Source organism: Chenopodium quinoa, unplaced genomic scaffold (assembly GCF_001683475.1).
Source record: "Chenopodium quinoa cultivar QQ74 unplaced genomic scaffold, ASM168347v1, whole genome shotgun sequence".
NCBI lineage: Eukaryota > Viridiplantae > Streptophyta > Magnoliopsida > Caryophyllales > Amaranthaceae > Chenopodium > Chenopodium quinoa.
In genome coordinates, this window is record NW_018744583.1 from 225,919 (window position 1) to 240,048 (window position 14,130).

General features: G+C 38.4%; 1 protein-coding gene across 1 annotated transcript; it reads right to left on the bottom strand.

Moving 5' to 3' along the window:
* Positions 1 to 3,008: 3,008 nt before the first annotated feature.
* Positions 3,009 to 3,668, bottom strand: LOC110699501 (protein MAIN-LIKE 1-like). The gene has a single exon (XM_021876993.1). The coding sequence runs from the start codon at positions 3,666 to 3,668 to the stop codon at positions 3,009 to 3,011; it is 660 nt and encodes a 219-aa protein (XP_021732685.1).
* Between the last annotated feature and the right edge of the window lie 10,462 nt (positions 3,669 to 14,130).

The following is a 14,130-nucleotide window of genomic DNA, read 5'->3' on the forward strand; positions in this document are numbered from 1 at the left end:
GTTATCCGGCGGTGATTAGTTATGTTGAGAGAACATGGCTTTGTTATAAAACCAAGTTTGTGACATTTTGGACAAACTAAGTTCTACATTTTGGCAACACCAGCACTTGCAGAGTTGAGAGCCAACATTCGGCCGTGAAGATGTGGTTTGAATCTTCGACAGGTTCGTTGTTTTTATGTTGTAGTTGATGTATGTACTTCGTTTTAGTGATTTTAATTATAAATCATAACGGTTTTTTTTGTAATGTTAATGAACGACAGGTTCTTTGGATACAGTATGGGCCCGAGTACGTTGCCATATTGGTAATCATATCATTGCAATTCGTAATGGTTTGGAGGCGTCTAGGTCGAAGATTGGTGAGAAGTACCGACAATTGCCACTGTCACGTATCAATGACAAGGTGTCCCAGCATTGTTTAAAAGTTCTGGATGACGAGACGAGAAGGATGAGGGAGCTGAGTTATCAAGTGTATGAGTGTTTTGGATGTGCAATGTGTGTGACCCACGGTTTGCCCTGTGCCTGCCAGATAAATGATTCGCTAGCTGCCGAAACGGGCTTGTATATCAGGAAAATTCACCCGTTCTGGAAGACCTTGGTTATCGGTGATGGGGATGATGTACCGGTTTTCGGTAATGACTCGACCGAGGATGCTACACATTTTCATTCTCTGGTGGATGAGGTAATCAGTAGTGATCTCGATGTCCTTCGAAATGTATCTCGCATCATTGAGGAGGAGCTGCATCCGGATCATTCAAACCTTGGAGATCCGAATGTAAACCACAACGTCCGTGGTCGATGAAGGAACAATGATACAAGACGTGATCGTTCGTATTACGAACATGTCAACCGTCGAAACACTCAACGTGGTGAGCCGCAAACAGGTACGATTGGCTATTGTGATTTTCACGAATTTCATCATTTACCGTGCTAATAACTGAACATTAATTTTGTGCAGAAGATCCATGTGACGTCAGCCAAAGCCGGTATCGGCACTTGCTTCCAAGACCGATGTTGACTTACATCACGACATAGAAGGATGTCATCGGCAATGGTAACTGTGGTTTTTGTTGTGTGGCCGACTTCTTCTTCGGTGATCAAGCGCAATGGTTTGACGCTCGGGAAACAATAGCAAATGAGGTCGCCGCTCATCCATTCCTGTACGAAAGGATTTACGGGATTGGAAGGGTTCGGATGAATGTGGAGCGTATTCGGTGGGACGGAGGGGCGGTCGATTCACGTCATTGGATGGTTGCAATTCAAGATTTATTTCCTATTGCTACTTGGTTCAACGCAAGGGTTATTATTCTTGGTGTAGGCACCGTACCAACCTACTACTACTCATGCCTCACGATCTTACCGTTGCGGGCACGAAACACAGTCAGGTCACCCGCCCGAGAGTTTGTGATCGCTATAGTTGGGGGGTCACATTTTATCCGTATTGATCTTGCTGAAAATTCACCTCTTCCCCCGATTCCAGGATGGTGGACCGAGCACCACGAGCCAAGTGTCGACGGATGGGATCAGCAATATGAAGTTAGACGGAACATGTGGGATGCATTAATTGGGAAGTGAACTCATTTATTTAATTTTACTCAGGTTGAAAAGTTGTACCCATGTGGGCACTGTAATGGACACTGAAGCTAATGAATGTTTGGGTAATTTTGGATATATATGTAAGTTTATCAATTGTTTTAGAATTCTACATCTTCTGATTTCTTGTTCGATTTTTATGCGATTATATTTGTTAATGTCATCGATTTTTTCCTTGATGTTTTGTTCAATTTTTGCGATTTTTTTTTTCATCTGATTTCATTTTGTTCATTAATTTTTGCGAATTTTTTCAGTTTTTTTCCAGAATTTTGCGATTTATTTCGATTTTTATGCGATTTTTTCCTAATTTCATTAATTTCGACTTCATTTTTTTTTATTTTGTTCGGTTTTTTTCGATTTCGTAACAGTGTTAGCTATGTAATATAAATCAATAAAAGTAATTAAACAAAGTTTCAGCAAAACCAAATATTAAATAAGTCTCCAGTTGTTAAATTACACGTCGAATACAAAGTACTATAAAACAATCACTATAAGCTAATATAAAACTAAAAGACAAGTACTTCACAACCCCATCATCGCCTTCTAGTCAGCTATCAGCTGCTCAGTCATTGTCGTTGTTTCACGCGACATGCTGGGGTACTCATCCAGTGATCTTCGGTGAATCTCCAAGGACCGACCCATCCACTGTAAATAACAAAACAACATATTAATTACAGAAATTACAATTTTTTTAAGTGGTATTTATAGTATAATAAAACACAACTAATTACATAGTCCGTGTTAGTCCTCTCAGGAAGTCTGCTACTCCCATCTGATGACCCACCTGGAGAAAGACGAGGATGAGAATATCAGTAGAGCCACTGCATGTAACCAGGAGCGACCGTAGGAGCTCCACCACCAAGTCTGGTGAGGGCACCTAAAACAACACTGAAAGACAAGCCAGGGACAAACCAAGTCCACATCACAGATGTCATCTCAGTCGGAAAGTCAACCCGATACATCTTCAAGTTCGTCGGTCTCTTGGCCTTCTCAGGCTTGATAATGGTCCGCCGAATGTCCTGCACGAATCCAAGTTGTCGGACCACTCGATCAAGCATGTATGGCTCAATGATGCTACGGTACTGGATGCAGCCAATAAATAGAGTGGCTGGCACGCGTCGTGCAGGATCAACTCCGTACGGTAGCTAGTTAACCTCATTGTTAGTTAGCTGATCCAATCTAGCACGAAAAGCGAGGAGGCGCTCCATGCTCTTGTTCGGGCATCCCGATCCCACATCCCAAGCAAACGCACGAGGAATACTAAGCTCCCTCGTCAAGGTACCCTGCTGAGGCCGGAAGCACGGAAAGTACTCGTAGATCCACGCCTGCAGAAGCGTGATACAACCAGCGATTGAATCGGCATCTTTTCTTGATGTCGTACCCAACTGGCGATATAGATATGCTAGAGCAGCTGAACCCTAAGAGTACTCATTGATCGGAAGATCATGAACAACAAGCTCATTGAGGAAGGACGGATGAGTACGGTTACCACTCTTGTCCAAAAACAGACATCCGCCCAGCACTAACCACATGTACGCACCGTAATGGACACTGAAGGGCCTCTGCGCCTCCAAGGTCGAGTCCATAATCCTCTCGGTCAGCACCCTACTACCCTGCCAAACGGTTTTCGTATCGCACTTCTCGTTCAGCTCTTCCGCAATCATGTCCATGGTAATCGAGCACGCGTCCCGTATGACGTCCGTGCTGGGAGAAGTGGAAACCATGGAACCATCAACACGAAGCCCAAGAATATGGTACACATCGTGTAGCATGATTGTGATCTCCCCAAATGGCATATGAAACGTGTTTATATCTGGCTGCCATCTCTCTACAAACGCAAAAATCAGCGGCCAGTCAAAACGCCTAAACATGATCCCTAGTAAGTGAGACAAACCACTAGCGTCAATAAATTTCAGATGCTCCTGTGCAAGATGACCTCGCCAGGTAACCAATGCAGAACACAACTGTGTCCTGCTCAAACAACGCAAAACATTACGCTCCTGCCCGCCCCAAATATATGCAGCCACGTGACCACCAAAACTGCGGATAACAGTACCATCCTCAGGACCACCTGGCATCGGCTGCTGCACTACCCATGTCTCTGCTGAGCTGGTGGAAGGCTGACTCGCTTGACTGCTACTCACAAATCTCCCATGCTAACCCCTATGCACCGTATGATAATCCTAAGGGTCGTACTCTTCATCTCGATCAGCCGGACTTGCCCGCTCATCGTCCTCCTCGTCAGATGTCGGCACTCCACCCGACGAGTACATGGGGGGGCTCCCTTGCGACTGATGCTCCCCCGACCAAGTACCAGCAGACCCATATTGCTGCTCATGATGATACGGTGCCCCCGTATTTACCGAACGACCCGACTCCCTCCTAACAGACGCATTCAAACGTTTTGATACTGCATGACGAGGACCCGAACCCTCAATCTACAATAAATAAGTACAAAATCAAATATCTGTAATATTTACAAATATAACTATGATATTACAGTTGAACAACTATAATTCAAATTCAAAAAAATAATAAACCAAATCAAATAAACAATAATAACAACATTACTAACCATAACAATTATAATATTATAAATTACACACCACAAAATTGCCAACATACTACTAACAACATTACAACACACTACTAACAACCAATAACAACATTACTAACAATAACAACACACTACTAACACACTACTAATAATTTCAAAACAATAATAAACCACAAAATTGGCAACATTACAACACAACAACAACAACAACAATAATAACAATAGTAATAATACTAATAACAACAACAATAATAATTTCAATCAATTTTTTATAAAATTTTAATCACGAAAAAATACATAACAATAATACATAACAATAACAATAAAAAAATAAAATTATATTAGTCAAAAAAAAAATACATATCAATAATCACGAGGAAAAAAAAATTCCAAAATTAATAAAAAAACATATACATAACAATAACAATAAAAAAAATTACATATCAATAATCACGAGGAAAAAAAATTCCAAAATTAATAAAAAACATATACATAATAATAAAACATAACAATAACAATAAAAAAAATAAAATTATATTACTAAAAAAAAATAAATATCAATAATCACGAGAAAAAAAAAATTCCAAAATTAATAAAAACCATATTTGAACACATATTAATCACGACAAACACAAAAATAAAAAAATAAAAAAAATTGAAAAAATTCGGGAAACCCAGACTTCCGCCGGAAAATTCCGGAAGTTTCCCCAGACATCCGGATTTTTCAGGCAGAAGTCTCCAGAAACATTTTTTTTTTTCAAATTAAAAACAACTACAACCACAACCATACCTGCTCGCCGCCACTAACGCCGCCCCCATGACCACCGTATGTCAGCCTTATGCGTCGCCGGTCCGCCGTAGCCGGATTCAACCTTGGATGGGTGGTGTTCGTTGGTGTTTGTGTGATTTTCAAATGTTCTGTTTTTTTTTTCTTGTTAAATTTTCAGATTTTTTTTTTATAAATTTCTGACTTTTTCTTTTTTTGTTTTAGAGTGATAAAATTTTAGAGAGAGATTATGCTGGTAGTGAAATGACTTGTAAGTTTCGTAAGTTAGTTTCACGAGTATTTATATACGAGGGGCAAATAAGGAATTCAAGTAAAAAATGCGAGCGTCACCTTGTAATTTGCGAACGACGTTTAACAACACCCGTAGAATATGAAGGGCCTATCTTAGATAGACAATTTGTATTGTGTTAGATATAGAACGCCTCAAAGAGGCGTTCTATAGACTTTATAAGGCACCCCCAGAAGAACGCCTCTGAGGCGTTCTATATTGCTTGTTTTAGGCGTTCTGTATTCCTATTTTTGTATGCTTTTAAACTTGTAGTATCTACTTATGAACGAAGTAGTAACATTTGCTTCTAAACTTGTAGATTTACTCCTCCCTTAGCCAAACTTCTTCCTTTAGTTCAACCACATTTTCAATGAGAGAACTAAACATGATATCCAAGAAGTAGTAATATGCTAAATTAATTTCTATAATATACTTCTTAAATTGGAACATTTCCATTTTTTTACCTCCCAATATGAGGTTGTTTCCAATCAATTGCAATTGGTCCATTTAATTGGAATCATTTGTCATTAATAACAACTTTTAGCATATAAGTGGTTTTAGGTTTTAGAAGTAGTAACTTACTTGCATTTCATAGCCTATAGCTCGTTAATGCCATCCTCATATATTCTTAAATCTTTCCCTTTTTAGCCACTTAGAACATTTTCTTTAGGTTCAAAATAATGCTTTGCTTAACTTCTTTAAGCACTTTTCATGATTTTGCTAAGTCTATTCAATCATCATTCATATTAGAGCTTATTCAACAATTTAACTCCACATGAAATGGTTGAAAAATAATGTCATTTGATCAAGTTTTGATCATTGAGACTTCCAATCACTTTCTTATATTCAATCACATTGAAGATAAGAGACTTTATTAGATTTTCATTCTTTTCTTTTAGGGTTCGTACCTCCCATCTCATTCTAACCCTTGAAACACTTTTCAAAATGAAGATGGTGTTGGCGTTTTACTCAAACATTTTGAGTTGAAGGAAACCAACTTTACACATGTGACATGGGTTTCTAAAACTTACCTTTTAGAACCATCTTAGAAAAATTGGGATATAGGTTTACGGATTATCTTTTAAACTTTTGAGAATGTTTCTCAATTCTTTTCAATCGAGGAGATAATATATTAATAAAACTAGAACAAAATATTACTTATTAATAAACGCAAAATTCAACTGTGTTAAATAAACATTACAGCACCATTAGACTCATTAGGTAACTTTAAAGCACTTTATTCAATTTAAAATTGTCCTCATTGAATTAAGTGATTCTAAGATCCTTTATTTGTGTAATAAATGACTGGATTTTGGCCCTACCATCAACCATTACATTTTCAAGGTAAGTAAACTCTTTATTAATTGCAACTCTTGGTTGAATAATTAATCATCTCATGTTTAATTATTACCCTTTGCTTCAAGATTCTAAATTCTATAGGTAATCTTGTTGAGCACAACCAATTAAAAGTGTAAAACTTGATGTACCCCAAATTACCTAGTATAACAAATGACACAAAGCTTTGGCATGACCCATCACTTATGATCGAAGGGTTGTTTGGTTTTTAATTGGAAAAGCAATCTCAATTTTACCGGGACTTAGATTTAATATGTTGTGATTAATTTAGTTAACTCTAGAGCATCATCATCAACATCAATAAAACCTAGCATGCATAATCAACTAATGTATAAAATAAAGCATGACATAGTATGGCCTCTTAGTCCTAAGAAACTAAACTTGAAATGCTCCCACTTGAACCTTCATGGATCTTCGTCCACCTTGCTCCTTTAGGCCTTCACTTCGTGGGCTTCTTGGACTAGACTATTAAAATACCTATTCTATTTGCTGCTTAAATAAAAGGTTACAAAAATACTTAACGGTTCACAAACCGTATTTATATTACAAAAATACATCACGATGCGCAGATCGTATTTATAATCTATGGCCAATACTAGTCTATATTAGCATAATAATGTCATATATTATAAAAATTTCCATATAATAAATCACTCAACATGCTTGCCTAAACTAAAATATCGAATATTCTTAATTAAGGCAACGTAATTCCTAAAATATCTCATATTTTTAATTTGTAATTAGATAGTATCGTATATTATTCATGACCATCCACAAAATATCATATATTTTGAATTTGGTATGAGATAAAATCAAATCTTATTTTAATTTCAAAAGATAACTCATATTTATTTTCAAGATTATCCTAACAAATTTAGGAGATTCTATCCTAATTACTAGCCAATCAAATAATTTTAAAATCAATTATCTCCTAAAATAATTATGGGATAATCACCTGCTGAGGTAAATATTGCTCTTTACCAACAAGTTAAATACTCTATCTTGTTCTAAATTATTAGGGGGCTGCCCCTCGAGTTACCGGTTTCAAATATTGATAACCTTGCTAACGTAAAACAAAACAATAAGGAAGCTTTTCCAAAGGAAGTAAAACAAGTTAGATTTCTCAAAGAAACGAGTAGATAAACATATACGAAATATACAAATGCATTCCATTAATTAAAAGATAGAGTCAGGTGTACAATTGTACAAGTTGAAGGAAAGGGTACCTCCTTGGTCATACAATTGGAAAAGACGAACAATCTTCAATACATGTTACGTGCTAAACTATACTATTGCTTAGCTACTAAGCCAAGGGAAACTACGAAAGCTAAGAAGAAAGCTTAAAAGAAATGAAATGCTTGTTGTTGATTGATTTGCTGATGCATTTCTTTCTTTCCTTGCACTTCTATTTATAGGCAAAATGGAGCGGTTATGGTTAACTCCCTTAACTGTTGTACGATTATGCTTCTTGGCGCCAACACTATTTCAAAAATTAAAATTACCCATTAGCCTCCTAATTCGGTCCACGTGTTATTGGGCCACTATGTGATATTAGCCCAACTGCTGTTATGTTTTACCACACTAGCCCAAAGACCTTTTACTAACTCTGAAAACTTCTCAACTCGGTTAAAGTTAAGAAAGTCAAGCAAAAAGTTAAAAACTGATTTTTGGGTGTAACAAATGCCCCCCTAATTTGGATGGTTGATGGCGTTTGAGACCAACCAAATTATGACTTTTTGAACATAAATATAAAGCATTGTGTATGTCTAACTCTGCAAATATCAACCATAGAATACAAACATTACTTATTATTTATAGAGATAAAATAATTACAAAATAAGAGCAATTCAAAACTTTTAAGTTTTGAATTATGTATGTTAGACACCTGATTGTGTCTCCCCAAAAAACCAAACCCAGTGATGAGTACCTTTCACGTCTTTGATTGTCGAGTTAGGTGAAGAGTCGAAGAGTCTCATGAATTTCCTTTAGCCTTGACCATTTCTAACCTTTCTTTAAATGTTTTAATCCAAAATCATTTATTTCGTGTCTTTAAACCCAAAATCATTCATTTCATGTCTTTGAAAATCGTTCATTTCGTGTCCTCTTTATAAAAACGTCCAAACCTGATTATTTAGGTCCATAATCCTGGTCCAATTATTTTGTAGTTGGATGGAATTTGAAAATAGCTTTACAACGATATATTATAAGCCTAAATCCGAGTTATAACAAAGAAGTTATGGCCAAAATACTAAATCGAGCCCAAACCGAGTCTTACCTGCGACCCAATGACCATGTGGAGGGTCCATTAACCTAAACCTCGTTCCTAAACCAATTAGGATTTGTTGCAAGTTTCTAGATCTTCTAGAAGTTTGTTTTCAATCCTAAACCCATTAGGATTCATTATTAGCTTCTAGAATCTTCTAGAAGGTTCTAGTTTATCCTGTTTTGGAAAAGATAAAGACTTAAGAATTTTACATCGGATAAACACTTGTTTTTCAATGATTTTAATTCTGATAAAATTAGAATACGTACGGATATTCGATTAACCCAATTTGATTGGAAGTCGGATTCCGTATGGATTTTATCTTCTAAAAATATCGTTGAGCGATAGAAATGTCGCTGAGCGATAAAAATATCGCATCGCAATAAGCCTATCGCGCTGCGATAAAAATATCGCGTCGCGATAGCGCCTGTTTTACTCCGAGTCGGATTCTGACTCTTTTCTGACCTTCGACCCTCTTTTTCACCTTTAAATAGAGGTCGTTTTCCCTCGTTTTCGATCATCAACAAGCTTGATCACCAACAATCATCATCTAATCCTCTCTCTAAGCTTTAAGCTTATTCTCTCTCTCTATTCTTTTCTTAGCTTTAACTTTTGTCTAGCCTAAACACATCCCAAACACACATCCTCGATACTTTTCCCTAAGCAAACACCATACCTCCTTCACGAGCCTTGAATATTCCAAGCCAAGCTCGAAGTTGCCTTCGACCTCGACGTGAAAGGTTGATAGTTCTGTGGGTTTGGTCCCAAATCTCTATTTCAATTATTATTTGGTTTATTTTGATTTAATCTTTCTTGAATTTACTAACGTGTGTATTGTTTTGATAGAAAGATATACGAGGCATCAAAGTAAGTAATTCGATTACTTATTTATTCCTTTGATATAGAAATCATGCTTAGGATGTTATCTTAATTCTTAGTATCATGTTAGGATGCTTTTGTGATTTCTAGTATCATGTTAGGATGCTTATTTTGATTCCTAGTATCATGTTAGGGTGTTATTTTAATGTTCATAATATCATGTTTCTAGTATCATGTTTAGGTTAAAACTTTGATCTTTTTGTTAGTGACATGCTAGGACTTGTTATTAATCCGTTTAATATCATGCCTAGGATCTTGCTATTAATTATGTTTTAATCATATTTTGATTATAATTATGATTGTTGTGTCAATAATTATATGTTGCTTGATTATTTATTATTCATTGTTATTGCTTGATCACACCCTCTTTTGTAGGTTTAAAGAGAATTTTTTCTTGATATCACGCTTAATAAGATAATTATTAATTTGATTTAGGCAATATGATTTTAATTCAAGTGATTGCTAATAATAGGTTTATTTGTGCATTAATAATCAACCAACGTAAATTAAATATGCTTAGGATTAATTTGATGTATGTATGTTGATCGAAAAGCGCACATGAATATCAAAAGAATAAAGTAGAGTCCGATTTAGAGCGGGTTCAATCTCTTTTAGGTTGGATTCGTACCATCATCCCCGAATATTCAGTCATGGTTCCGGACCACTATGGAGTTATCTATCTCCGTGATCGTGAATGGGGTGTAACCTTCACACTTGTGAACGGTTTATAAGTTCCTAAAACTTGTTGGCGACTCTTTTATCTCTAGCTTCCTTCTCTTTGGATGCCACCATGCTTAAAAGCATGATCACATTGGGGCTCAAAGTTGATGTTTGAAAAATTCCCTACATATATGCTTTTTAACAAGACTTAAGGCTAAATATATGAAGCAATATACTTATTGAGATGCCTCCTAATATCCTGGATCATCTTGGAGCGTCGCTAGTGCCCTCTTCATAATAGGATCTGTTAGATAATCTTCGAAATCCCCATCCTCACCAGGACTCATTAGGCTCCAGTCCACAACATTGCGATAGGCGATTGAATTATCCCATCGCTCGCAGGTGCACCAATATTTTGTTGGGTTTCATAGCGTCCAACGCTACGCGGAAGAGAAACCCGCCCAAGACCCGCTCACTAATTAAAACAACTAAATATTTAATCACATAATTAACAACATAAAAGAGACAAAGAGAAAATACATTCTTACCCTTGACGCGTGCTTCGCTCGATTCACGAGCTCTTACTTCAAAGCCCGAGCCTCGCAAGTACGACGGCCTCCTACGGCTCGCACCCTCGACCCGACCCGAACGGTCTTAGTCCCGAAGGTTAGTTGGGACTTGACCAATAAAAACTAGAGTATTACGAACTTAAGGTTTTCTCACTTTTATAAGGAGATGCCTTTTTAGTTCCACTCAAGTGTTCTTCCCAAAACCCAAAACTTGGGTATTTATAGGGAATGGAGACTTGATCTCCATTCTCCCATCAATGTGGGAGATTTGCATTTTCCTCTATTTTATTTTAATCAAAAACAAAATAAAAATGCAATTCAATCAACAAGCTACAAGTGGCACAAGGAGGGAGAGAGAGTAGGTGAGGACCACCAAGGGGGGGACCAACTCACCTTGCTCCCCAAGCCAAGCACCAACCCATTTGGTCACCTCCTTGCCCAACTAACCATGCCACATAGCTGGCTGGCAGCTTGCCTTAGCTGCCAAGGCTGCCAGCTGGCGCCTAGCACCAAGGCTGGGCTGTCAAGCCAGCACGCTTATGCATGCGTGTTGCTAGCAAGCCACACATGTTGGGTTGTTGCCTATGTGCTGCTATGCGAGGTGTTGGGCTGCTGCTATGCGATGCCTAGCACACATAGCGCGCTGTTGCTTGTTTCCCCTACGCTGGCACGCAAGCACAACATGCAGCGATGCCTGGCCTAGCTTGGCTAGCAAGCACGCACAGCCTAGCACTCGCATGCGCAGCACGCTGCTAGCAAGGCTCAGCCTTGTGATGATGTGTGCTAGCGATGGGCTGGGTGCTTGGCCTAGCATGCTAGCAAGCACGCAATGCACCATGCTTACGATGCTTGCTGCCTGTGCTTGCCCATGCCTAGCATGATGCGATGGCTAGCGCTGCTACGCTAGCACGCCCAGCCATGCACAACCACACCACACACACGCATGCACGCATCTTGTGATGCTTGTGCCATGTGATGTGCGTATGCTAGGGGATGCTAGGCACGCATAGGTTGGGACCTCGCCTAGCCTAGCACTTGCATGGCTAGGCCAGTGAGAGGCTACGGCTAGGATCAAACTTGTCGCTTTCTTGATTTCACGTCTCGTAGAATTCTAAATTCGACTCGACTTGCGACGCTCGGTCTCGACGCTCTAAGCTCGATATCTGACGTCTTTGTTCGTAATACTCTAATGACTCATCTAATCCCTCGGATTGATTCGTCGATTCTGATCGGTTATTCAATTGGGGTTCGACCCGAAGGGTTCAGTCAAGATTAAGTCGTAATACTAATTATGCATTAATATTACTGATCGGAAGCGGCCTCCACCTAGGCATTCCGATCACTTGACCTTACTGAAGAATTAGCTTTCTAATAATTCCGAACCCTCTATCGGAATAATACACTTGTTGGAAGGACACCATTCTTTTCAATCTCCCACTTGTCCTTCCGGACAATTGTGCAATTAGTGTATAGCCCTTTTCCTATGTCGCTTAATGTTTCTTCATGCACTATAAGGTAAGATTCTTCGTCATCCTTATTATGTCTAGAAGTGTTTCTTGATTCCCGAGTTTGACTATCAATAAACAGATTATTTCTAAAATTCATCTGAGCACGGCCATGCATTTTCACAGTCTCGCTCTTCGAGAGGCCTTGTAAACAACAAAGACATATTCCCTATTGTTAATAGGGGGAAATTCCCAGTCTTGTACTGTAAGCTTCCCTTACTAAGAGGACCTAGTTGCCTGAGTGTTGCCGTTATAATACCCATTTACGGCAGACGTTTGACAACATCAAAACGACTAGTACTCAAACAAGAGAACTTGCGATACTCATGGTCGAGGAAAAAGGTTTTGATAGCTATAATGAGAAATATACTTATGACGGTTTTATATCTCTTAAAGTATTCTCATAGGTCGATCCTGTACAGTTCCAACCTAGTACCTGTGCAAATGATTCATGACAATCATGTCCTCGTAGCACAAGATACGGTGCTATAAATCATACTCCACACTAATCTCAAGTGGTCATTAATTGTCCATCGTTTAAATGACCTTGATTAGGGATAATTTTCGATTAAAATATTCAATGTTTACTTAACAGGTGTTTCTTTATCCAAGACATGGTCTTGATACCCTATTTTGAATATACTCAGTAATCGAATGGACTCATTATTTAATTCTAAACCACAATTAAATAGAAATGGAGTAATAATAAATTTGCCGAAAATTTAATTGCTCCAAAATTGAATGGTTCAACATAGTGTTTTACATTAAAACATTAAGTTTAATTAAAACACATATACAGGGAATTCAAAGCCAATCTCCAACATGCTTGATCCCCATTGCCTCAACGTGCTTGTTGTGCTTCACTTTAGGCAAAGGTTTAGTCAATGGATTGGCTACGTTGTCTTCCGTTCCAATCTACCAAATTCTGATTTCACCCTCGGACTTCCATTCCCTTATCATGTGAAATCGCCGCTTAACATGTTTGACCTTCTGGTGTTCCCTTGGCTCCCTGGCCTGAGCAATAGCTCCATTGTTATCACAATAGAGGTCTATTGGACCCTTGGTAGAGGGTACAACACCAAGTTCACTAATGAACTTACGAATCTAAACTGCCTCCTTAGCTGCTTCCGAAGCTGCTAAGTATTCGGCTTTAGTTGTAGAATCTGCAGTGGCGCTTTGCTTAGCACTCTTCCAACTAAAAGCTCCTCCATTTAGGCAGAATATGTACCTTGACTGCGACTTGGAGTCGTCTCTGTCAGTCTGGAAGCTCGCGTCAGTATAACCTTCAACAACCAAATCATTACAGCCACCATAGACTAAAAACTTATCCTTGTTCCTTTTCAGGTACTTTAGGATATTCTTGGCCGCAGTCCAATGCGCCTCTCCTGGGTCTGATTGGTATCGGCTCGTAGCACTCAAGGCATACGATACATCCGGCCTAGTACATATCATGGCATACATGATCGATCTAATAAGCGAAGTATATGGAATCTGACTCATCCTCTCTCACTCATCAGGTGTCTGTGGACACTGCTTCTTGTTGAGAGTTATGCCATGGGACATGGGTAGGTGCCCTCTCTTGGCCCCTTCGATGTTGAATCGTGCTAGTACCTTATCAATATAAGTACTTTGGCTCAATCCAATCATCCTCTTAGATCTATCCCTATAGATCTATCCTAAGTCCTTCATTGAAAAG